The sequence below is a fragment of the Musa acuminata genome, chromosome BXJ1-3 (genome assembly GCF_036884655.1).
Source record: "Musa acuminata AAA Group cultivar baxijiao chromosome BXJ1-3, Cavendish_Baxijiao_AAA, whole genome shotgun sequence".
In the NCBI taxonomy this organism is placed as follows: Eukaryota; Viridiplantae; Streptophyta; class Magnoliopsida; order Zingiberales; family Musaceae; genus Musa; species Musa acuminata.
This window is the reverse complement of record NC_088329.1, coordinates 36071568-36098886: the sequence shown is the minus strand read 5'-3', so window position 1 is coordinate 36098886 and position 27319 is coordinate 36071568. Positions and strand designations below refer to the sequence as shown.

At 37.2% G+C, this 27319-nt stretch overlaps 1 protein-coding gene across 1 annotated transcript; it reads right to left on the bottom strand.

Annotated features, from left to right (window-relative positions):
• Positions 1-117: 117 nt before the first annotated feature.
• Positions 118-26844, bottom strand: LOC103979456 (transportin MOS14). The gene is made up of 25 exons (XM_009395612.3): positions 26351-26844; positions 26176-26274; positions 25552-25776; positions 25345-25464; positions 24728-24811; positions 24584-24643; positions 23685-23813; positions 22999-23060; positions 22774-22830; positions 20045-20165; positions 16977-17108; positions 15409-15489; positions 14393-14506; positions 14180-14259; positions 13926-14061; positions 10836-10985; positions 7052-7137; positions 6310-6518; positions 6141-6233; positions 4921-5108; positions 4695-4806; positions 4239-4396; positions 3184-3300; positions 671-1626; positions 118-563 (listed from the first exon to the last, which is right to left on the bottom strand). The coding sequence occupies exons 1-24, from the start codon at positions 26582-26584 to the stop codon at positions 1402-1404; spliced, it is 3072 nt and encodes a 1023-aa protein (XP_009393887.2). The 5' UTR covers positions 26585-26844; the 3' UTR covers positions 118-563; positions 671-1401.
• Positions 26845-27319: the final 475 nt, after the last annotated feature.

Genomic DNA, 27319 nt, shown 5'->3' with positions numbered 1-27319 from the left:
GAGTACGTGTAGGTGGCCAATAAGAGAGAAGCATACAGTTGAAAGCAGCAGATGCTTTCCCTTCTTTTGGTCTCTTTGTGGCCATTATTATACTGTAAAAAAATCAGATCTGACGCATGAAAACCCACACGATGCTATTATACTATGCGCGCAACTCATTAGAATGGCGATGTGAGATATGATTATACATCCACAGTACACACATACATACATGTGTGTATATATATAAATCTATATACACGTGTTTCTCAAAAAATTACGTAGAACATAATTTGCTTTGTTCTCAGTCAATTTACGAATGCACCGTTCGCAAATCATTTATCCATTCCGTGCCAATTTCCACTGAAATTATTCAGATTTGTATTGGAAGAACAAGTTGCTGATCCACTTGCTATCTCTGAGTCAAAAGCTCAGGTGAGGCACAACGACATCTCTTACCTGATTATTGAGAATAATTAACAGTCCCTTTAAATCAAGCATATCTTCTAGTAATTCAACACAGACATTGACGTTTTTGTGCTCTGCAGAATGATTTCTAGTCACTTTCCAGCCGTCCAAAGAACCTGCATGAATCACGTTACACATCTCAGTAAAAAAATAAATCAGATGTCGGTATCAAAACAATGCAAAACACCAGCATTATGTTCTTAAAGAAGATAAGCATGCTAACCATCAGGTCCTGTGATGTATGACGACATCCAAATTCTTCTCATGATGGTAGTAATAATCCATGGTGTATTTGAATGGAAAAAATTGCAAGCAACCTTATGTTGAAGATGAACAAGGGGGCCAAATGATCAAGAAATTTCGGCAAATTGACAATAATTTGAGGAAAATATCGATACATTGCACAAACAATTAGAGGGCACCTCACCCAATTTACTCTTTGCTAGCCAAATCTATTTCCTATTTGCGGGGTGTTTCTCCTCAAAGCAACTGTAAGATGAGCAGTCCAAAGAACTAGAGGAGATATAAGCATACTCTGTAAGATGACATCCTACTTCATAGTATGTTGACAAATCAAATGAATTATCCTAAAGATTATTGCACAATTGCCAGTTTCAGAACACCACAGTATCAACTCTCCTATTCTTCATCGTTATTCCACAATCAGGCTCGGATAGCCAACTCTGGCGCAATACTGCACAATTATAAAATCCCAGATGGCATAATTGCACTCAGATTCACAATTGTTCAGACTTCCCTTCTGGCAACATGAGCTGCCACAACAAAATTTTGGGTGCTCTAGTTCTGTCTACACAATCTGATTAAACAAAGCCCAATGAACTCAGCTGCCAAATATCAAAACTGGCCTGGTTCTGACCCTCCAATTTACAGTTCCCATTTCATCAGTCGGAAAGGGGAAGAAAGAGCATTAGAAGAGTATTATCAAATAGTGAATCATGTGGGATTTGGAAAATTGCGATGTGTATCAGCAAAATCTCTAATGATGCGCTTGAGGGTTCTTCCCCCTTTACCCAGCATGTGCCCGTTATCACCTCTACCAGTGTCACAAGTTTTGCTCTCTACATAATCTGAAGCTGCACTAGCTAGGGCCTTCAGCCACAAAGGAATTATAGTTTCTGGTTCCCCTTGCTTCAGATATTCCAACGGCAGAGATTGCACCTAGTAACATTGAAAAAGCTGTTCAGCAATATCAAAGCATGTAATGAAATACACACAACCCTACACAAGTAGAATACCAGATTGGCACCAGATACAATAATCACCATAAACAACAAAATATTTGATAAAATAAGAAATGATAACAATTTTCCTAGAGAATCCCTTTCTCAAACAAAGCAATATTACTGTTTTGCTAAACAATTTGTGTATGGTTTGTATGTGCAGAGCAACAATCCACAAGCCTGTGAAAGAAAGGGAAGCATGGCTATGTACTTTCCCTTTATTACCAAAGCTATCAGTACTGGGGTCAACTGCAACAACTGTTGCCCAGAATTCAAGGCCCACACTGTGTGATGATAAAATTTCAAATTGTATTAAACTTTCCTCCACAAGTCATTACATAGGGCATCCACATATTGAGATTTAGCTCCATATATGTTTTGCTAAACATATATGGAGCTAAGTATGGATATCATTCACTTAGGGTATGTATTCATTGATACACATTAATATACATGTGAATACCTATTCAGATATACAATGTGTGTAAAAAGCTGTCTTAGAAGTAACTAGATTAATTGTTCCTCAAGAGAACAACAATAATTGAAAATGTAATTAGACAGATCAACCTAGCAATAAGAATATATTTAAAAACTTAAAATGTAACTAGATTTTTTTCACTTGTGATGTACTAGAGTAATATGAAAGCATAAGGTGCATTGCAAACAAGTTCAAAAAATCGACACCCTACAACCAACCAATAATATAGTTAAAATTCCTGAACGTTCTTGGAAGGAAAGGTTCTAGGTCTTCATGAACAAAAAGTTCTTACGAGTAAAAATTTTACATCTGTCATTCAATGGAAGAGGAAGAATTAGAAAGAAATTGATGATGGAACCAAAGCAAGGAAAAAAGGCATTAAGAATTCTATGTGACCGTTGTGTCTCTTAGATTAAAAGAAAATTTTATATGACTATTGTAAGCCAAACTAGGATTTATGGCTCTGAATATGGGTAATTTATTATCATCGAAGCTGTAAGGAGACAGACTTAATAGATGCGGTGACTTTATTATCATTGGTGCTGTAAGGAATAAGGGGAAAATCTAGAAAACTATATTACAGATCAGAAGAAATGATTTAATTGCTCTTAGCTTAACTTGTATGGATTCAGGAAAACTAAATGACAAGAAAAGATCCAAATAATTAACCACAAATGATTGGGGCACGACAATTTCTTATTCTATGTTCTTCTTGATGTAGCATACAAAATCAGTAGAGGATATATTGAACACTATAATTCAAGAAAACCAACAGGTATCCACGAGGGAGGCTAAATTCATAACTACACAGTCAGAAGCTAAAGGAATCTACCACATAGTCGGAGACTTCTGTTTCCAACAAAATAGGATATTTCCAAAATAGTGTTCCTTGTTCTTTTAACCCATAATTATGGTCGCACTTTTGTTGCTTTACTAAAACCATCGGGAAAATCTGTCAAAATGGCAATCCCCCAACCTCCCTTAAAAAATACACAATAAAATGAGTGAGAGGATTACCGTTGACTGCAACCATCTACATAGGGAAGCCCAACAAAGAACCGATTGCCATGCAGTCCTTCCACAAAGGCTGCACAATGCTGCTAATTGTTGCAAGATTGTTGCAGACTTGTGTACCTGAAAAAGTGTGAAAGATATTAACTGATCGCTCAAATTAGTAATAGCACAAGAAATTTTTAGTCATACTCGAAAGAAGTGTACAAAATATAATTTCCATTGAGATACAAATATTATCATAATTCAAAAACATAGCCAACTGTTTTTTAGTGCAAACAGATATGCAGCAAAAATGTATTTCCCATGAGAAAACAGGAAGCAACAATCACAAGATCTAGGACCATAAAAGATAATGGTTGTCTGGGATGACATTTCTGAGCATGTTTACACTACAAATAGGCAGAAGAAAGTTTGATCCAATTTTATCTTCATCTGCTACTTTGCTTGCTGAATTTTAAAGAATATGTAATCTCCACCAAAGTTATTTTGTATGTGCCTTCAACAGGCAGGGTTAAATTGCAAATTGACTTCCATAATAGAGTGCATTTACAAGAACTGCTGATGTTTGAGGAACCAGTATGATAAAGATATTTATAAATTTTCAAGAGCAATATTAGTGACTAGAGTTATTCATTTACGACACTGACACTCTTTCTTAAATCTCGAACAAAAACAATACAATTTTGTCAGAACCCAAACAGGATATGAAGCATCTATAACACATCCTCATAATTTCACATGTGTTTCTAAGAAAATATGTAGATTTTCAGAAAATCAAAGTTTGCCGTACTGTGGCATGCCGCTCAGTATGGGTGGTACATACCAATCTGATAGGAGATCAATTCGGGCGGTACATACTGGTTTGTCGGTATGCCCCACCGTACCATGTGTTGGTACGTCGATATAGTTTGGTATGTACCCTACCGATGGCTGGTCGGTGCACTAGTACATACCGATAAAGCGAACTATACAAAAAATTACTAGAAAAATAATTGCAATAACTAATCCAACAGACAGCTTATGCCCTTGTGAAACTAGAAGGAGATCTGCACATTTACCCTTGACATTGCTGACACACCAAGAAGAGCATAAACAACACTAGACACCAGTCCTTCACCATTTTGTGCTAAAATACGAATTACCACCGCACTTAATGATCCTTCAGTTATACAAGCCAAAGATTCCAACACGGAGACTAGGCTGACCTCTAGGAAACCTGCAACCATGTAATATTTTAGGAAGCTGCATCAAAACAAAAAGACAAACTGAGATGCATGTTTCATTACAAAGAGGGGGTCTGAATGTGCATGTAAAAATTGCTATAACCTTAAGTTGAGCTAGCATGAAGAGAACTATAAGCCATAGATGACAGCATGACACGTTCATGCTTGCAGAATGTCAGATTGTACCATGCATTGACACACCCTCTACAAAATGCTTACCATGCTAGTGTTTGAATGGGACAGGCAAAATATATGACACTTGTAATTTGCATGTAAGAGATAAATACTTACAGGACATATATGACATTGCTGCAAGTGCAGCTCCACGATGCATTGCAGTACAACAAATTGCAGCTTTTTGGAATGACAATTCAAGAAGTGAACTAGATGCAGCAAGAACATCCTGATGGAATGCATAAAACATAATTATTTAGTTGCCTTTTGCTCTTTAACATTTTGAGATACCAAAAGGTGCATAAGCTATAATAAGCTAGAAAGTAAGTGAGAGAATAAAGACCTTGGGACAGCAGCGTACGAATGTTGATGTGAAATTATTGTAGGCTTCCACCAAATCAGGTTCTTGGTCACATATGTAAGAAGAATTAAGAGCAGTTATTGATGCTGCTGAGGCAAATCTATTAAATGTGCTAATGCATAAAGGTCCATATTCTTCGATGTGGCCAAATTCTTCAACAACAACAGCCGCTGATAAAGTTTTTAATGGAAAAACAGAGAAATGGAAGTTAGAGATAAAGAATCAATCGACTAGCACCATAGAGACAGATATGAAATGTTACACTTAAGGGATATATCATTTTAAATATTTTTACAATTTGGGAAAAAACAGACATTTAAGCGTGAACTAGACCAGGACATATGAAATTGGTTAAGGTAATCACATGGAAAAAAAGACATTCATAAGCATCACTATATATATCTAACTTTTGTTAAAAAGTCAAATAGATATTCAGGAGTCCTTTTGTAGATCTTAACACTAGACCAGATCTGTATGGGGCAAAATGGAAATTAATGAAATCAAACACCTTTGGTGTTCATTGCACCTTACAGTATTTCCATTTGTACATCTATGTCACCAGTCTTGATCTATTATAAATTATCTCATCCATACATTTTTCTGGAGAGATGGGGACAAGCTTGACTTTGAGACCATAGGAAAGGCACTCATCCAAAGAACCACAAGAACTTAACAAGGAATCAGAGAATTGGAAAATGGAGGACAGACTATGGCCTCCTACAATTCCAGTTTCAGAGGAAGAATCAACAAGGCAATCAGTGAGTATTACGGAACAGAAGCTGTTCCATTAATTCCTTGATGGAAAGAAGCAAAAAAATATGTTTTTAAATATTAATTTTAATAAAGAAGAAAAGTTTTCCGTAGCAAAAGTTAGAAGATGTCAGGTAACGCAACACATCTGAAAAAGGTAATATTGTCTCATGCAAAATAGAGTATACAATGAATACTGAGGACCACCTTTCACTAAGATTTAAAAGGTAAAGTAATTACCACTTTAACAACATAAAAGCAAATTATGCATACATCAAATAACAATTAAAATATTCATTATATGAGAAGGAACCAAACTCCTGCAACCAGAACGTGGTTGATTTTTGTTACTCTCACTACAAAAGAACTCTTGCGGATGGATATACTCCAAAAGAATTTGAAATTTCTTGCTTTTTTTCAATAATGGAAAAAAGTTGAAAATATATGCACACCTGTTCTTATGTAGCATTCATGACTTTGGAATAATAAAAAATTCGTAGACAAGCAGTCTAGAACCTTAGGCAGCAATATCAGAAAATGTTCTCCTGCAAATGTTATCAGGATATCATGACAATCTGAAAGTCTTCTGCTTAAACATTTTTGAGAAATCAACACAAGTACCTGAAGAATGCACAGCTACAGAAAGCGACCGACATGCTGCCGCAGATAGACTAGCATTTTCCATGTGAGATGACCTAAAAAGTTTCTCAAGAAGTGGCCAAAAGAATTCAAGGACCAAAACTGTGTCATCCTCAACATGATTAACAGCACGAGGAATCACTAGATGGACAGCAGGAGGAGCCAGTAGATGGCGAAGTACAGACCCAATCCTGAAAAGAGTTAGATGGACTTAGTTTTGTCTAAGTGGATGCTGAAAACATTATAAACAAAGCACAAAATGTAAGATTAAGCTTCGTATGCTTTTCTACACACCAATACCAAATGAGTCCAATAAATAATTCTACAAAAAGTATGCAGATAACAGAACTAAGTATTTGCCAACCGTGAAGTCAAATTGTGTAGCAACAGTATTAGCAGAGAAAGAAATGAAAGAGCATAAGAAGTTTGCAACAAGTAAAATCAGAAGGTAATGACTTGAGAACTTATTAGTAAACTGTAAAAGCTTAATTGTTCTTAGTCAAATTGATGTTGCCCCCATGATAAACTTGGTGATCAGACCAAATTTTAGCTGCAATCTCATATGGCAAAGAATATGATAATGTCTTGAGGCAACGACTTCTAAGCATGTCTATGTCAATAATACACCTAAATTTGTAGGATATCCTTGCCTTTAAGAAACAGCAAATAGCTTGGATATCTCTATGTAGGCAACATACAGTATAACAACTTTATTGAAACCAACCTGTATAACCCCCTGACAGCAGAGCTTAAAGCCTGTGTGTAAGCAGAAGGGTTTCGCTTCAGAGGCTCTTCACGATCTGCATCTATCTGATAAAGAAATATAACAAACTTGTCAAAGCTGCAGGTGCTCAAATGAGTAGGGGTTGTCAAACTCAGATAAAAACAAGACTAGATAGATTCAAGGATTTGTTTAATGAATTTAAAAGCAAGATGAACCATCCTAGCTTTCTGCAACTCTCCTCAACCTTTTATAAGGGAAAGCAACATACAAAGTCCACTGGCTTCTTCAAAAGAACCTTGCTAGACCTTGACAATTTTGCTCTAAAACAAATCCATAGCAACAACAAGTCATTGTCCGCAGTCCAGAATCGACTATGTGGCAACCCACCACATGAGGCAGGGCCTGGGGAAGGTAGATGCACAAGGACCTGCCCTACATGCGAATATACAAAGCCTTACCACCTGCATTTGGAGAGGTTGCTTCTATGGTTCAAATGAATGAGGCCAAGATTGAGAAGCTTATGCAGGATTACAATTATGAAAAGGCTTATTAGTGGACAACTGCAAATTAAAACTTGTTAGAAATGATGATTAAGAATCTAATATTTTTTGCCATCCCAACTTAGCATGATTATCCTACATTTATTCATCTAATAACTTGTCAGTGAATACTTAAACCAAACATTTCAATCAGTATTTGTTTAAATGTAGGTTCAACCCTCATATGGCATATGCAAAACTAATTGACTCCACAAACTGTTCAAGAAAGAGATTCCATATGAAGTCTCAAATGAGCTTTTATTACATTAATTCTCAAATGAGCTCATGCATAGGTTTATTTATTTCAATAAAATACAGCACAAGTCTCATAAGCAAGAAAACATTCTCAATGGTCAACCCATCTATCATAAAGGTAAGCTAGCTTTCTAAGGTCATTGTGATTGCAAAAGAAAAATAATTAAAACATGAAATTAAAGATGATGATGTGCATCAAGGTTAAATTTGGGTCAGCCCATCAATCCAATTCAAGTGGAGCTGGATAATGTTATATAACTATTGTCCATCAAATTTTGTATTTGCATCCAAATTTTACTATCTAAGATGGGTTGATTTCTATCAGTAATTGGATATCTGAGTACATCTCAAAGTGTAAGATCTATCCATATTAACTTAAGTAAGAGAGTTATTACTTTTTTTCTACAAAACTTTCATATTAGCTTTGATGCTTTTATACAAAGAAAAACAATTATAAAGATTTGAGTTAATATCTTAAACATTGATGATAATATACTTGATTCATGTTATAGTTACATTAAAATCCATCTTATATCCAAAATGACGTCTGTAGTATATCGTATATGCAAGGTTCAGTACGGATGACATTTACCAATATATGGAACAAGGTAAAGTGGGCGGTACACTTAGTGCACCCAGTATAGGGCCAATATCAGTCAATACAGGAATAATACCATGTGGTATATGATGGTACAACTTACAAGTTATGCACCAAGCAGTTTTTTTTTGTTCTTTTAGTATTTCTATTTTTTTGAAACTCGGTATGTATCGACACACCAACACTCGGTACATCTGTATGGACCACTCCTGATCGGTACAGTCCCAATACACAAAATTGTGAAAATTACATATTGTATCTGTCTTCTTTTTCAAGAAATATGAATGCTGAAGCTAGTTCTGAAATTATTTAGATTCACATACATTGATGAAAAGTGGATATGGATATGAATTTTCTAATATTTAGTCTATATCAATTCTCTTTTCATCCCCAGTGGGGCATAATGGTGCATAGAAAGAACAATCTGGTGATTGTTACCAGGTATGTGGGAACCTTGCTTCATTTTTTTTGTCATATATAGTGTGGCTTTCCTGGAAGATCTGCTAGACACCAGATTTCACTTGACTGGTGTCGTCAAAGTCACTAAGCGCTAAGGTTCCAAAGCGCTTGAAGCTACGCAAAGTAAGGCGCTTGCGAATATAATATTATAAAATATATATATAACTAATAAAAGCATTAAAAAATAATGATAAAAGCAATCATTAAAATAAAATAAAATGGGAGGCATTAACCATGATATGTAATTTCGAATGGTACATCCCGGTACGGACGGTATGTACTGGTCCGACGGCATACCGGTACGCGGACCGCCCACTACCGGATGGACTGTGCTACAGTGCTACAGTGTTACACTGTATCAGTGCTACAGTAAGAGAAAAAATATTTAAAATCAGTCGGTAAGCCTTAATGTACCACTCGATATGCCGGTACCATACCGTACTGAGCCAACCTCGAAACACCGGTACGGTACGGTATTGCATACCTTGGCATTAACTATGATTGTCATGATTCAAGATCCTAAAATTACAATGAAAGCCTACTAATCAACATAATTTATAAATTGTTACTGACAAAAGTTAACATTACTATATTAACAAAGTTACCTATTATTAATAAGACTCTACTATTATTAATAAGAATTAATGACAAGAACAAGATAAAGAGCAAGGTATACCAGCAATGTGTAGAGGTGACAGAGAGGAGAGGTGCAGTAGTGGAGAAGAGCAATGGAGTCTGGTTGAGTCCAAAGGCAGAGAGAAGATCCTATCATGAATAGGATGTGGCACCGAGGGGTGCTATCACACACAATGGGGTGTTTGGGGGGAGGGGAGTCTTTGCATGTGACGGGATGGCGAGGCATCGCCAGCGGGAAGGGTGTACGGGGTTGCATCCACGAGAGGCAATGCTGTTGATGGTGGGATTAGGGCTCACGAGGGCACCTGGTATTTGGCTTGGTTGAACTGAACCAATTAGTTTAGTTTCAACTCAAGCCCAAGTGGCATTTTTGGGCCTAGTGAGTGTCTGATCCCAGGCATGCACCTAGGCAGTGCCCAATCAAAACACCTCACCCAAAACATTTTCGGGCCTCACCTTGCCCTAGTGCCTAGGCGAGTACCTAAGTGCCCCATGACAACACTACACTTGAGACCCTTCTTTCTCTTAGCATAAGTCTTTAGATATTCCATTGAGACATTGATTGGCCAAGTGTCCTATAGATGTTTCTTTCATATATCTTGCTTTAGGTTTATGTAAGAAAGTGGAAATTTACTTATCTGATTCCACATGTAGTGGTGCAATGTGATCATGCATGATATAATTGAATATATCATGCATATATTCATATGCACATATAAAAGGAATACTCACTGTTCTATATTAGCACTTGTCCAATGAGTATCTTAGAACTTATACAAACTAAAACCTCTATATAGATCATTCTTATTTATGAACATACAAGTCATCTTTGCTAGTGGAAAATTTTCATTTCTCAGCAAATATTTTTAGAAAAACTACTAGATACATGTTTACCAGTCAAATTGAAAAAAATTTTGCAGACAACATGTTTTAATATTCCTATATTCAAGTAGACTTTGTATTATAGCAGTCTTTTAGCACTAGCTCTATTGGTTTTTTTTTTCAAGATTGGAAGTATCAATCTTCACTCAAGTCAAACCAAATCAAAATGAAGATGAACAATTTCCAAAAAAAAAGTAAACATGTGATTGCACACAACTATAAAAATTATACATACTTGTAAACCAAATTCTGATAAATTGAAATACTGCACCAAAGTAGCATCACAAACAAGTTAATCTAAAATACAACAAATGAATATTTGGAACCTAATTATGGATGTAAAACTTTTAACAAAATAAAGGGTGGAGAAATGCCTGGAACGAGTAAGTCATTCTTTAAGCAAGGGCAAACATACCAGTTTCTCAATGGCTCCATAGCTAGGGGAGAGCAACCTCGATAACGAATTCTTCTTCAGCTCCTTGTTGGGAATTGAATTAAGAGTAAGAGTTATTGCAGTAACAACTTCCTCCTCTTCTTCTAATGTAAGATTCCATTTCTCCAAGCCCTATAGAAAAATGGAGTACATTACAATTGAAAAAATAATAGAGAAATATAAATGTTCATAAGCATACTAAACTCTCATTGAACTATAATGGCAACACTTTAAAAAGACCGAATCCTTCCCCACCCCAACCAATACACTCACATTCACACCGCTAAATATTTGCAGGTGCACTTGGATGATTGTTCCACCACTGCACTAGCGTTCTAGATTTTGTTGCCGATTAAAAAATTTGCTAAAATATGTCAAGATTGTGGCATCAGTCTTTAGGTCAAGACTCGGTTCAGAACAAGTGGTGAAATCACACTCCTCCATGGATTTACTATATAGCTGAACTTATCTCCATGAAAAATGTTCAGATGATGGCGACAAATTTCCTTAGTCAATTATGTCAGGTAAAATTACTTGCTCTCATTTTCTTAATTTCTATAATATTAATAGATTTGTGTTTCAGCAAACATTGAAAATATTAAATTTGTACTGCAAAAGTTGAAATGTACAGTATGTCCTTTCAAAACTACCATCAAAAGGACCCTTCCTAAGGGCATAATTATGAGTCTAAAAAGATACACTTTATATTTCAACTCATTGCATGAACAAAATCTAATTTTACTGATTTCTGCTATTTTAAACATGAAACTGCCTTAAATATTTAATTTATCATTCAGATAAGCTATGTATAATAGCTGAACTGCTATGCACCAAAATTCCACCTTATATATTAAGTGCACAATCTGAAAATAGTTTCTTTGTGTAATGGTCATCAAATTATTCCACCTCTACACAACCAACAGAATCATACCAAAATGTAAGATCTAATTTCCTTTTTCTGGTGAAGAAAATAAGTTACAGAAAATCCTGAGATTGATTTTTAGCTTTAATCCAGTTCAATATCAGCAATGTATTGCAGCATGATGATACTTGTAAAGGCAAAAAAAAGTAACAGAGAATATCATGCATCATCAGATCAGGCAAACAAGGAGTCAAGTGACTTCCCATTCTCTTAATCACTTTCAACCTCTTCTTTTATTATTTCACAAGTAGTTAGGTGGTTGGATATAAAGGTTAACCAACCAAGAACTGAGTATGCTTTCCTCTCAAATGAGAAGATGTATGTAAATTAATTATAGCAGTGCTAGATCTTGGCCAAGTTCACAAGTGATTAGATTAAACTAATCATCTGGTAAGCATTTGTTGCTTTCCCAAGATTCAATATGCATAAATTATAACTACCATATTTGCAATATCAAATGTTCATCCGACATGATTTTGACAAGAGACATACGTAATATAGAAACAAGAAAAGAAAACAAAATCTTCATGGTCCGCTAAGGTAGCTGTAATGAACTTAATAACCCATCAAGTTAGTCTTTTGCACCAATTGGTAATAATAATTCTCACATCCGATTGGTTAGTGCATTGTTGCACAAGTGATGGGCTTCAGATTCAAGTCCACGTGTGAGTATCTTGTATGTCATTTAATATAATATTTTTAAAAAAAGTCAATAAATTGTAAACTAAAGAATTAATTATAGCTGCTCCAAAAAGACATATGATTATATGTGCAATTTTTCCAAAATGCAAAGGTAATATGATGCTTGGTATTCCAAAGGGTTTTTGCACTAGAAGTCATTTTCGATTGGCATAACGAGGTCAATATTTGTCCTTTTTTTTCATGAACAGAGTTTTATTTGTCCAAAAAAGTCAAAATGGTAATGAAGTAAAACAAACAGCAGAATTAGCGATAACATATTTTGGAGTCATCACCAGCGTCAAATAGAGCACATTGTTGAATGGGCTCTGTCAGCAGTAGGTTTGGCACTAAGAAAACAGGTCTGAGGGTACTCGTGCATTCATGAGTCAGCTCTTACTTCTCAACAGCCTGTGCATACAACTTAGGCACCAAAAGAAAAAGGGTCAGGATTGCCCAGAACTGATTGGGCCATCTGATTCAACTTGATCTGGTCTCCAGATCACTTGTCCAAAAATCAAGCTCATTGATTTCGGCTTGTGTAGATTTTAATCAAATTAAATATTTAAATTGGTCAACAGAGATCATAATCAGTCAATTTCAAAAATTTTAATATATGCTTCTTTAGACAAATCTGAACATGAATTTCTCTCAATAGTCTGATTCTTTGTTTGCTTCTTTCATTATAGATTGTTAAGTTCTAACTCTAAATGAAAATGTTCGCAAAAATCCAAATAAACAATGGACATTTTGGATCCACTCACAGGTTCTTATAATTTGGACGTAACACATTGATCTTTTCATCAAATAAAGACTTCTTCAAATCAGCAAATCCTTCACTACTAAAGATTTCAAACTGAAGTCAATTGTGAACATTGAATTCAAGTTCTGGAAGATCAGCATCAGTTCTGTTCATTAAATTTGAAAAGTAGAAAAACGACAGGAAGAGAAATGATAGAATTAGAAAATTCTAAACAAAGCATACCTTTCCAATTCAATGATCCCATTTGCCTCATGAATTCTTATTACAAGTTCATGAGATACCATCAACTAGTTGGATCCACCATATCAGCCTAATGGGCGAGTTCTACAGTAGGGTAAGGTATTCTTAACCTAATGTGTTTGCTTATGTGGAGAGAGAATTGCAGAAGGTATTTAGAAGCGCTTAGAATTGAATAATACCTCAGTAAAAACTTTTCATTTTTCACTTTTGCACAATAAGGTGAAGAACAAGAAGCATTACATTACTATCTACACAAAATTTTCAAAATCAATGCTTTGCAAAATCTCGTTGCACATAACTAGTTATGTGGACAGAAGTATATATCTATAGTTACCTGAGAACATATAAGAAAAAGCAACACCATAACCATTTGCTCCAAATTAAAACACTCAATTGGTCTATGCAGGTTTCACAATACGCACCATGCCTTATGCAGTAATGATTTCAGTGGGATAAGCAGGACTTTTACCTCTCCTATCCAGATCAGGATTTCTAGATTCTGTGGGTCATGAATTATTGCTAAAGCATCTTCACAAAGTTTACGCAATGCTGAGGAGCAAGCATTTGAAGATATTGATTCTGTGATCCCCGTGGCACAAAATAAACTGAAAAGAATTATTAGCACAGAAGATGAATGTAATCATGTGATTCAAAAGAAACTAGAAGAAAATCTCCAATCTCACATGGTTTTATTCCCAAATGGTTATTGTGCAAGATACTCACAACAATGGTCTAATATTACTTGGGGGAGAACATATCCACTTGGAATACGAACCAACCACCTCGGCTACAGATTTGTACACCTACCTAGGTACCAGATATGTCAGTTGTCGTCTCAAATATTGAGCATTTGTTATTCACTGAATACATGAGAATACAGAGACTGGCAAAGATTCAAAGCAGAATTTTAGAGAAGCATCGCAAGATTGATCTTACAAAGACCAAGAAGCCACTGCGCTCATCAGGTGATCTAGTCGATAGAGCTGTCACCAGCCGCATAACCACCGAGAAGTCAAATGGATATGAACATTGCATAACTGTTTCTGCAACCTGACACATGATGGTGAAATTTTTCTAACATGGCTTCCAAATGACAATGACACACACTGTTACATAATTTAAATAGTGGTTAAGAATTAAATATATCTACTTCTCATCATTTAAATCAGACAAATCAAATTAAAGGCATCCCCAAGAGAATTGTTTATCTAAGATCGCCTACTGAAGCATATTCCATTGTTCACCTAAAATTGTTTGAATAAATACAATGAACATAATTGTGTCGTTTATTCTTTCTACCATAGAGAAAGTTGGTAAACAAGGTCTAATATGAGTACCACTTATGATGGAACTGTTTATGACAAAGGATTCATATCAAACATTTACAACATGTTACATATCATGACAATAGTCACCGGTCAGAAAGGCAAAAGAGGTCCATATAAGTGGTCCATTCACTTATAGAGCCAGCATATTTGCAACATGACCATCATAGTCATCAAGAACAAGCCATCTTTGTATAAAACTAATATCACATGATACATGCCTCAGGATTGTAGAGGTATGAAAATTGTTTTGTGGCCCGTTGAATTCCTGAAGAATCACTTTCATGTGACTCATGATAGCACATACTTCAAGGTCACACATGAACACCCTCAAAAAATAGTTAGCAAATTATCATAATCACTTAAGCTAGTGAGAAGATAGATTTTTAAAGACTGTTATTGCAAAGTTTGCAGTTCTGCTCTACTGTTCAAATCAATTTTATCACAATAATGCATGCTGACAAGAACTAAACTTGAACAACATAGAAAGCTGTTGCTAGAATAAAGGCCATGGATAGAGGCAGCAAGCAAGGTATATCTATTCAATATACATAACAAAAAGTCAAAAACCGACATCATATTTGTTGATCATTGAGTGAAACCATTTGATTAAAAAAGATTGCATACCATATTTAGGGCGAACATTCTAGCTTCCAACTCTACCCAAGGGACAAATGAATCCGCAGAATTCCATCCAACAGATAAAAGCTACAACAAAATAAATTGTGGACTCAAACATCAAAAATAGGACCCCAAAAGGCACAAAAAAGTGATATTTTAGATACAGGAATAAGCTGAACTAATATAATAAATACACATGACTACCTTCAAGGAATTAAATCTCAATATTTATAAACTACACTGGCTGGTCAGAGAATTTAGTAAGCAATGTTGAAACGAGCAAACCATGATTTCAGCATGCTGACAGAGTCAATCATGAAAAGAACAAAAAAAGGAGAGAAGAGCTTCATTTGTCAGTGCGTATCAGAGCTGCTCAGATCTCCTTCGTAGCAGCTGCAAAAATTCGAAGATTATATAAGTGGATCAGATGGGCACAAATTCAAAGCTGAAGTTGGGGGGATTTAAATGGAGAGGCTAGTGGAAATGGCACGGTTCATTTTAGAAATAATGAAGTCAGCTCTGGTGAAACTCATTTATGTTTCAAAGAAGGAATGTTGCATCACATACCAGATCCGTATGGGCCCTCGGCAGGACCAGTTTCCAAGACGGAGGAGGAGGAGAAGACGAAGGCGCAGTGAAGGAAGAGGAGGAAGGAGAAAGAAAAGGGAGGGGGAAGGATGAGGAAGAAACGAGAAGGCAGTGGAGGAGTAAGGAAGATGACGAGGAGGTAGAGGAAGAGGAAGGAAGAAGAGGAGGTGGTGGAGGAAGAGCAAGGAAGAAGGAAGAAGATGAGTGGTGGAGGAAGAGGAGAAGAAGGATAAGAGGATGAGGAAGTGTACTGAGGAGGTAGATGGCGGCAAACAACAATGGATGGCAGCGGCTGGTCATGCTCCCCGAGAGAAAAGTGACTCAAGCTCACAAGTCGTAACTGAAGATTTAAGTCTTTCTATTGTTCTAATGGGTTGGACTGGACCACCAGCGATCTATGTACCAGTCCGAGCGAAATCGAGAACCTTGGTTCAGACAATGTGCAGTGAAACATACTTTGTTTGTGTTGTTAACTTTATTAAATTTAATAAACTCAGATTTTTAGTTAACCATTTGTAGTACATTAATTATCTGATACCTTCTTCACCCGGTCCATCCTGTGCCGACCATATTTACTAGTCCAGGCATGAACCAATACACGGATCCAACGTGTGCCGACCGTATTTACTAGTCCAGGCATGAACTAAGACATGGATCCAATGCATTTCAGGCAGTCTGGTCAAGTCCATATAAAAGAAAAACTTATAGTTGTCCTAATTGAGTAGCAAGCCCTTGACACCCATCACGCCTACCCCGTGCCTGCCTCCCTATGAAATTACAATCATTACCTTCTGTAGTGTTCGAAATCATAATGAAATGTAAGGAAAAAAATCAAAATTAAGAAAGTCGTAGCCAAATTATCTAGCAATTCCAATTAGTCTCACAAAAAAAACATAATTGCATAATAACATTACATGAAAAAGTAACCACTATGACTAGAACGCATGTAACCAATCAAACAGTCTAAGGTAATAAATAAATAGTACCTTCTGAACAAATGCACCAGACCCCAGAAGTTGACAGATATCAACAAAAAGCTCCTCTAGGTTCGATCTAAAGTGTGTCAATCCATCTGGTATGTCAAGTCCATCACTGCCATCGGATCCGGCATCAACAACCTTGTGAAAAGGTAACAAATTCACAATCAACAACATTCAAAAGAAAATTGTTAAACTACCTCATCAGTTTCTTTACTGCAGCTAAAACTAAATACTCAATATTGTACTGCAGCATTGTTAAACTAATATGAATAGAATTGTTCAGACTTCCAAGTGTGTCTAAACCATTTGCCTTGGCTTGAAGGTCATGCACCTACCCAGGAAATGCTAACGTATTCAAAGTAATTATCAATTTAAATTATCATAGATAAAAATTAGCAAAGTCCAACGGCAAGTAAAGAGATTGTCATGAATAATCAAATGTTTTTAACTTTTGATGGGGACGTTCAGTTTACCACATTAAACTGTTTTTCTTGTTCAGTTGCACATTATCAGAAAAAAAATCTCATTCAAGTAACAGTAGATCATTAAGAAAACATATGTCTACATGATGCTAACATGGAAGAAACATCTACAAAGTGCAAGTACAAATAACTTGCATGATGCAATTTTTGTCCTGCTTTTTGGAAGACGGTTGAAAAGGAATGTAAAAATGTAAGGATGGTTAACCAGCCTTTATAAGTTGAAAACATCAATAACTATAACTGAAACTCTAATAGACATTTTACTTGAGGTACCTCCAAGCAAGGTTTGCCTTTTCGGGTACCAAACCCATTTCGGCGGAAGGGGCGGTGGAGGAATAAGGAGGAAGGAAGGAAGGAAGAAGAGGAAGAAGCGGAGGAAGAAGAAAGAAGAGGAAAAGAGCAGCGACAGCAGTGGTAGTGGCGAGGAAGCGTCAAAGCAGCAACGGCAAGGCAGCGGCATCTTACGCGAGAAGGGGGCTCATGTTCACGAGCCCTAATCTGTTCTTTTTTTTTATTCTTTTAATGCTGATTTGGACAGGGCCCCACCATTTCTTTGATTTTTTTATTTATATAACTCGACCACCCAAAACGGGGTGGTCCGCGTATCGGCCCACGCCCGGACCGGTATGTGCTGCCTGTACCATACTGCTTCAGGCAGTACAGCAAACGCTGCCTCCAAGTGAGATCATCCAACTTCATATCTCAATTGCAGTTTTCAGATGTATGTAGATTCTTATGCTACTTGCATTTTCACAATGGTAAATCAAGGCATGATTCAATCATCCAACTCCTTGACATATTTCATAGTTGCCCTAAATTCTAGTCTATGTATAGCATCACCACTAATATTGTGAGATGAAACACACTACCACCCATTATTTAAGTTTCCTCTGGATATCAGGTTGCTCAAAAGTTCACTCTCTGAAAGACTTAGCAAAACCTTGCTTCAGACAATTCAACTTGACAGTAATCCTCCGAGCTTGTGCGAAGTTTCCTGCTAGAGGAACCAGGCAAGAGACTTGCTCGAACTCATGCAGTTAGGAACTACTAGAATTCTCCTAATCCTGGGCAGAATATAGGAAAGGAAGAAATTACAATTTACAAGCTGTGTGAGAGGGACTATTCAACTCATTGGTTCAATGACGACAATAAATCAATAACACAACATACAAAGATGAAGCATTACCACATAAGGTTTCAAATATTGAATAAACTAGTATGGAACTGCATTTTCGATCTGATCAAGTACTGGCACTGAAACATATAACTTGATACCAATACAGTACCATTCATCTTCATATTATTTTTCTTTTCAATGGGTGGTAAAACGTCTATAGCGTTCAGTGTACTGGCAACAAAGTTCAAAAAAAACTAGACATACACCCAATATGATCTAGGTTTTACCTGTTCGATGAGGGATTAGGACATGGACCATGCAAAATCACTCGGTTACCCCATCCCCAGTATAAGTTGTACCACCCGGTAAGCACACCATACCAAGTTTACTGGGAATTAAAGAGACCAATACCAGAGGGTACCAACCAGTATCAATATCTTCTTATTTAATTTATGATAGTTGTGCAGCTGTCTTATCTACTTTTATTCTCTTCTATCTCTGTCTTCCCTTGTCTTTCTCCCTTTCTCCTTCTCTTTCCCTCTGCCTCCACGCCCATGCCAAAACTGCATGATCACCAACGCATTGCCCGCCATCTCCTCCCCCCAGCGTGCCGCCCCCTCCTCCTGCCTATACACACTGCCATATCTTCCTCCTCTTCCATGTTTTCCTTCTAAGTTCCCCATCCTTCTCCTCCTCTTCTTCTTCCTCCTCATCCCTTCTTCTCCCCCTCTTTCTCTTTGGTCCATAACAATCAGTATGAGGTGTACCATGTTTCAACATGCCTGCATACCTGGACATATAATGGTCTGGCCAGGGATTTGGATCATTATTTGGAACCTTGACAGTACCATACCAATCTAGTAGATTCTGAGACCTGTACCAGGCCAAGAATTTCTTCTTGTGTTTTTGTGCGAATTGTATCATTGTCACTTAAGTTAAATATTGGTCCAATATTGACAACAACATCTGCAAATTCAAATGTTTCTTTCAATATGTACATAATACATATCATCAGTCAATGATTTCAGCATTATATATCTCATAAGGAGTTAATATGGGAGCTCACTTACTTTAATCACCACTAATACCATGTTGCTAGAAGATATTCACTTCGGTCAAGCTACCCAAGTACAATGAAGGCCACCAATCCATTATCGATCATGACAGACAAAAAAAATTACATGGCACTACAGTCTATGGTTGCATCCTATGCTAATATATCTATATAGTTTCAATACCAGGGAAAATTCAAAGACAAAAATAACATGCATTATGTGGTACAAGAACATTGGCAAAGCGTAATGCTATTTTTATCTCATTATTATTCAGAGCACCATAAAGCATAGACAACAATACCATTCCAAAAAAAACAAATAAGTAAAAAAGAAATACAAGGGAATGTAAAAGTTGACCAGAACTATATTTCAATATGTGCAGGAGTATAGAAAAAGCAGGACAAGAAAACAGGCTACCACCTGAACACGCAGTAAAAGGGCATCCAGTAATGCTGAGAATACAGGGACAAACAATTCTCCCACAATTTTCCTATTTGTGTTTTGAAAATCCAGACCCATAAGATAATTTGCTAAACTGCACCTGGAATAAAAAGAGACAAATGATCGCTGAACCTTATCAGTCAATAATTATCTTGTACTGCAAAATTCATTATAATGCATCCTACCAACAAGCCATATCCATAAGGATGGTGGCCCCACTACAGGATAAAGGTATGACGAGATGATACATTAAAGTCTACGGACCATCTCAAACCCAAGGTCTACAGACCATCCCTTTCAGCAAAAGGGAGTCTGCATGAACCTCATCCAGCTGATACATCTACTAGTTTATTGTAAATACCTTTAAGACCTGTATAATCTAAGCATGGACCTCTGTTCTTTCAAGTATATTTGATAAGCAAAGATAATTAGAAAATGACAGAAGTCGTAACTATACAACATTGACTTATACCAACAAACCCTCCCTCAATGATCAGTTCTCCAAAATCCAAGAAATGATATTTTCTTCTTTTTGTAAATGTTTCACAGAAGTTAAATTCCCAAGAAAAAAGTTGCTGAGCAATAAGCCATCTTCTTTTTATTCTAATAGCAGCTTGTAAGTAATAATTAGCTTGTACCTTATAAATGTATTGGTGATGAGACAATTACTTTGACAATATTTCACTTAATCCTACAAAATATTCACCTTTAAAACTAATCTTTATGATGAACCCTGTACATCTGGATTCTGACGAATTTGAAGATATCCACATTTGCAGCCTCAAAATTTTAACTCATATTTATGACCATGCAAAAGATGTTTGCTCTATTGTTTGAGCTAAGAGGACTTAATTTTTATCTTCCTACAAATCCTTAAATGTAATTCAAAATAAAACAGAAAAGGATCCTCTTTAAACCTTTTGTATAAATTTTATCACCTTGGTGACTGCCTAGGTGCTTAAGCTAGTGTCTTTGTCACATGATCACAAGAATTGAATGCAGCTGGGAATTCAATTATCAAAAACAAAGCAAAGCACACTTTAGCAAGTTTGGGAACCAAAATACTGATCAAGGAGAAGATTGAACGAAGGATCGTAATTTCATACCGTACCGGAGTTTCGAGCGTAGCTCCATACGGTATGGTACAAAGTACCAAGCAGTACACCGGGGTGTTATATATATATATATATATATATATATATATATATATAAAGTAAAAAAAAAAGGCGGCGTCGCAGCCTTTTTCTGCCCGCATGGGGAGAAGAAACTGAGTTTTCCTTCTCCCCGCGCAAAAAAGGGCGACGAGGCGACGTCGCCGCCTCGTTTCTTCTACCCGTGTGGGGAGAAGAAACGTCGCCTCGTCGAGGCGACGTTTCTTCTCCTCGCTACGTCACCAAGGCTTCTTCTCCCCGCGCGAATGAGAAGTCATCGACGATGCCGAGGCCTCGTTGCCTCAGATGAGGAGCATGCGATATCTCATCTACAACGTCCGACAAGGGAGGGCGGCAACGGATCGGGATCATCACGGGAGAGCGACGTTGGATCTCCAGGTTCTCCCTTCTCTTCTCCCTCTTCTTCCCCCTCTTCTTTCTTCTACCTCGGCTCTCCCTCGGCTAATACCACCCGGTAGCGGGTGACGACGGTCGAAATCAACCGTCTCCAGCCAATTTCGGGTGGTAACGGGGTAGAAGCAACCCCAATCGACGGTACTACCCGATAGCAGGCGTTCCGCGTACCAGTCTGCTAATGGACCGGTATGTATCACCCGGTACAGACGATATTATTCGAAATTAAAATCCTTGAATTGAACTACTAGATAGTCCATTGAGTGCTTTCTAACTGAAATCAATAAAAATAAACCCAGTAATGAATTCTTAAGTGTTCTCATTACCATAAGATTAAAAAACACTATATTGTTGATCAGGAATTGGGTCTTTGGGACAAGATCCATGCCTTATAAGTGTTTAAATTTGTTCAACTTGACCAATTTTATTTTTCAAAAAATAAAGTACATCAATATTTTATATGTTTGAGGTACAACTTTAGTTAAAACTTATGATATATTTGACTTCAGAGTTGGAACTTATTTGACCAAATCATATATGATTTGAGGTACACTGATAAGACAATCTTGTCAAGCATATTAAAGGAAAAAAAATGAAGTAGTTTCAATTAGGTTAGCTTTTCAAGGTCTACATATAAGGGTATGACCATCCCAAAAAAAGGTCAATGACAAGGATTAAAGTAACATATGCCATACCCATGCTAATTCTTGAACCTGCATGACAAATCCAAGGCATGTCAGCTACCACTTTGTTCCTTTAGGTGCATATAGCACCATTCTATGTATTGATCTGGAAAAAAAAAACAAAGAGTACACAAGGAGACACACAACACAAATCCACCGCTCTCCCTCCCATTCCCCCCTCCCTCTCACTAGCTCTCACCTCTGCCATATTCCCCACTCCCATTCATACGTCTGTTCTTTTCTTCCGCCTATTTACATAACATAAAATCTCGAGTTGTGGGTTAATTCAGATTATTGTACTCAGAATTTCTTTTATTGACATGGATGCTTTATAATAACAGAACAGTACAGAATGACAGAACCATAAATCATTATCGATCAAAGCTAATAGAACTAGTAATAGAATTGCTGTAATGCACATCTTGTGCAGATAACACAGAGATTAATGTTATGTAATTACCAGAATTGCAAGGTCGAATCTGCAATCTCCCAATCATCACTAGGAAAACTGACACAACTGTTGCAAATAAGAAAGTATTAGCATGGAGGATTGCTGGTCAAAGGAAACAAAGTACAGCACCTGCAGTTAAGAGACACATTCAAGATCTTGGGCAGGCAAGCCGATTTCATATAAGGAGTACAGAGATAACATTGCAAACAGCTGAGTAATAGATTATGATGTCACCTCAAAAGAGCATCTGCAAGAGCCAATGCTTCAGTGCTTGCTTGTGCAATCAGAGCTGGTGCCTGATACATAAAACAAATATCACCAAACATATGTATGGTGGCTGATACAATAGATTAATCATAACTCCTTATGGACCAATGAGAAAGTAAATAATGTCAACCATGTTTGTCAGATCATCCAATTCCCATGCACGACAAACTAGCATGTTCTGTTCCAAAACCCACCTTTTTTATATATTGGTTGAATTTAGAAACCAATGATTCCAACCAAGCCTTAGCTAGATCTTATAAATCCAAATGGTTCCAATGTTTCATGGCAATTACCAGCTGATCTGGTTATTGTAGCTGGCTCCAGCAAGAATAGGATGGTTCCAGCTGATTATTGTCAGTTCCAATCAAGTCTTCTTCATTCTAACAAATTTCCAGTTCAATTCAGCCAATTGACAAGACCTGGCCAATGTCCAACTGGTTCTAATTTATTCCAATCCATTTTCATTTTTTATGGTCAATTTTCTATTTCAAGAAGAAAATAATAATAAGGCCAATCCACAATTCTCTGTCGCCAGTCCTGGCAAAATCCAAGTTCAGATACTACCATTACTCCCAATCAAACAAACCTTGAGGGTGAAGTGACATAATAACAATATTTGACATACCATTACAATTTACAAAGAGAAGACTTACAGCTTGTCCGATTTCTGACATCAAGCATGCAAGGCCACCAATTATTTTTTCATCTTTGTTAACCAGAGCTGGTATGAGAAGTACTTCTTTCAGATACTGTATTTTAGTTAATAGAACCTGTGGTAAACCCTGTGACAGTGAACACAAGTTGTAAAAAGTTAAGTCAGGTCAGACACTAACACTCAGATAAAGGAGCACATAAAATTACCAATTTGGAAATGAGATCACAAGTCACGTGTGAAGTTCCTACTGTAAAAGATAGCCATGTGTATCCTACATGATACCAACAATCCCAGCAATTTCCCCTCTAGTAAACATTCACAAGGTGGACAGTTCTTGAGTACTATCGGGACAGTTCAAATTGTATTGTTGTACAAATAACAATGAAAACAAATGAGAATAAGAACCAAAAATGAATTGATATCATGTTTGTATTATATATTCTCTTGAATACAAGGATATCCAGAGCTTTTGCCAAATCACAAGTTCACCAGTAAATACTATTTACTGCAAACAAGGTATGCATTGTTGTTCTATATTTGCATGAAATTTTGTTTAAATTGTTAAAAAATGATCCTGATGAAATTTCTTATAGGATGGCATGGTGTACAAACATGCTTACAATCTAAAATAACATAATATCATTAATTTGTCAATCTAATTTGATTATGAAATAATTTACTATGCTACACTGACAATGCCATTTATGGACTTCCTTCCCGATGATAATGTTTCATCATTAAATTCATAGAGCAGAAGTATATATATGAATTGGTCTATGACATAACAAATACATTAAGAAATAACATTAGAACTACTACTAGTAAATGTATATAATCTACAATTAAGAAAAAAATATATTATTTAATAATGGAATCATAAAATGTCGAAAAACATACCTCATACCGACTAACAAGCTCAATGAGAACTTCAACAGCCACATCAAATGAGGATGAAACCTTTGTCCAAACATACAAATAAAGAATTGAGTGAATAAGTACGATACTAGTATAATACAGAAACAAGTAATTAAGTAATTTTACCTGCAACGAGTTAAAGACAAAGCTAAGAAGCGGGTGTGTAGGTAGGGAAGGAGGTGGAATCTCTGAAAAGCATCCCACGCGCACCTGTCGATAAAATCCTTGTTAGAGCAACAATTTGCAAGATAACAACATGAAGAAGCTTAGGTTGCCTCTTTGACAAGAAAATATACAAAGACAAATCAGGTCTTGAATGAATGAACAGACCAGATGAGGCACACATTGATGAATATATGGATTCAAATAAGGAAGAGCACAAAAAAATAATGACCTCAACCGTAAAACACAAGCAGCTCAAATCATAAAAGCAAATTCATACTGTGATTAAGTGGCTTCGTGACAAAATGAGAAGCTATAGCACAAGAGCAAATCAGAATACATCCTTTTGTATGTCCATACTCAGCCATCTTAAGGGCTTCCATCTTAAATAACTCTTCCAAATCTGCTATTTTCAATGTGAAGCTGAGTAGAGTTCTGATTACAATATTTAAAACTAGGGTTTACTAAGGTCTCTAGTAGCTTAAACCAGTGATTGCCCCAATTTTAACTTCATTTACGGTCATTCCACAAGAACCTTCGTTGCAACAAAAAAAGAACCACGAAAAAGCATGCACACTTACCCAGCTTAGCAAGCATCTCAAGATCCTCCTATTTGTCTCACGATGCTTAATTTCATCATCAAGTCTTTGTTCCGATTGAAGCAGAAGGAACTGAAGAACGGTGGGAGTATGAGAAAGGAGCTGCACCACAAACGAGACCACATCGACAACATGAAGCCATGATGTAAATTGCTGCAACCTCCAACTTATTGACAGAACTCATCAAACCTCTCGTGTGAACTGGCTTCTTCTTGCAGCATCGATGTTGTGGTCCCTGTTTTGGTCCTCTGCCACTTCTTCAGGTAGGACAGTTAGCATCTCCAGCACCGCAAGGTTCCCATTCTCTTGGCTCTGCAGTTGGTGCAAGCTGGAGAAGAGCTGCTCGATGGGCTTCCTGTGCTCAACAGCTCGTAGGATGAGTGCCGAGAGTGCAAGACATATCTGGGTTAGGAGCTGCAATCATTAAGAGCAGGCAGAACAAATGCTTAGTCAATACCACGGCACAAGAACCTATGAGAATATATATATATATATATATATATATATATATATATATATATATATATATATATATATATATATATATATATATATATATATATATATAATACATATTTCGAGCTAAAGACCATATTATGGATCCATAAAACTTCAATATCCGGTCATTCAGATTTGAATGTCCGAAGCCAAAGCCCTAACTCAGAAGCTAATTAACAAACAGTTAGATACACCGAAAAAGATGACCTTTCTGCGAGGGTTGAGGTGCAAGAAGACAGATTAAGCAGTGGAACGCAGGTCTTGTTCTCTATGGACGAATAAGAGACAGCAGAGTGCACCATATAGATATTGTACCTGTGGGGGGCCTAAGCAGAAGCGTTGCGCAGCGCGGAGAAGGGCATTGAGCAAAGCGTCCTTCGCCGCCAGCTGCAGATAGTACCCTTCGTTCTGGATCTGAGCCACAAAGACACCGACATCAGGAGCGCATTCTCGGTCGGAGGAAAAGGCGCGGTTCAGACGATGCGGTTACCTTGCGCCGGAGGATCTGGGCGGCGAAAAACTCGACCTCGAAGTCGAGGGGGGCGATGCGGAGACGGTAGTCGGAGGAGGTCAGGAGCGCGGTGGCGACCTCCCAGGCGGCGTCGGACTGCTGGAACTGGACTAGCCACTGGTTGGCGGCCACCCGGTTACAGGACTCGCAATCGTGGTTGAGCACGTGCACCGCCTGGGCCACCTTGATCTGCAGCTCGCCACTGCTCATCATCGTTGAGAGGATCGGGCAGCGACGGCGGTGGCGGCGGCGGGGGAGGAGGACGAAAAAGAGGAACAAGTACGAGGGAAGGCCGTACCAACGAACACGTCCTAATTGTGTTCGAGAAAGGGATGGTGGGAGGGAAGGGGAGGGGATCCGACGGCTGCGGAGGAGGAAGAAGGGGGTGGGGGAGGGCTAGGAGCGAGCGGAAGGGGGAGGATGAGAGCCTGCTGGGGAGATCCGAGGGCTGCTGATTGGGGCCTTTCGCCCTTTTGCCGGCTGATCAATCAACGAATAGGACGCAATTAATGACCTGCTTCTTTTTTATTTTCCGTTTATATTATTATATTCTTTTTCTTTTCTACCCCCGAAAGATATATATATATATATATAAGCGCGGAGTAAAGCTTGCGATAACTGCAAATAATTCATTTACTGAATTCAGCCACATATTTAGAGAGGAATAACTGTTCACCAAAGTGATCTCAATTCTCTCTCATCATCTCAAAAGCAAGAGAGGAATAACTTTGATCTCTGATCACTCGTTTCTACGACTCGAACACTGAGATGAATCAAATTTTCACACGAAATTTTAAGTTAATGGGGACACCAGTTTGGTAATCATCATGGAAAATGGAAGCATAATGATACTAAACTTTGAAGCCATGAAAACAGAATATCGATCTACCACGTAGTATTTACCGATCATATTAGACCATATAATCTGAAACTGATCGACATTATCTT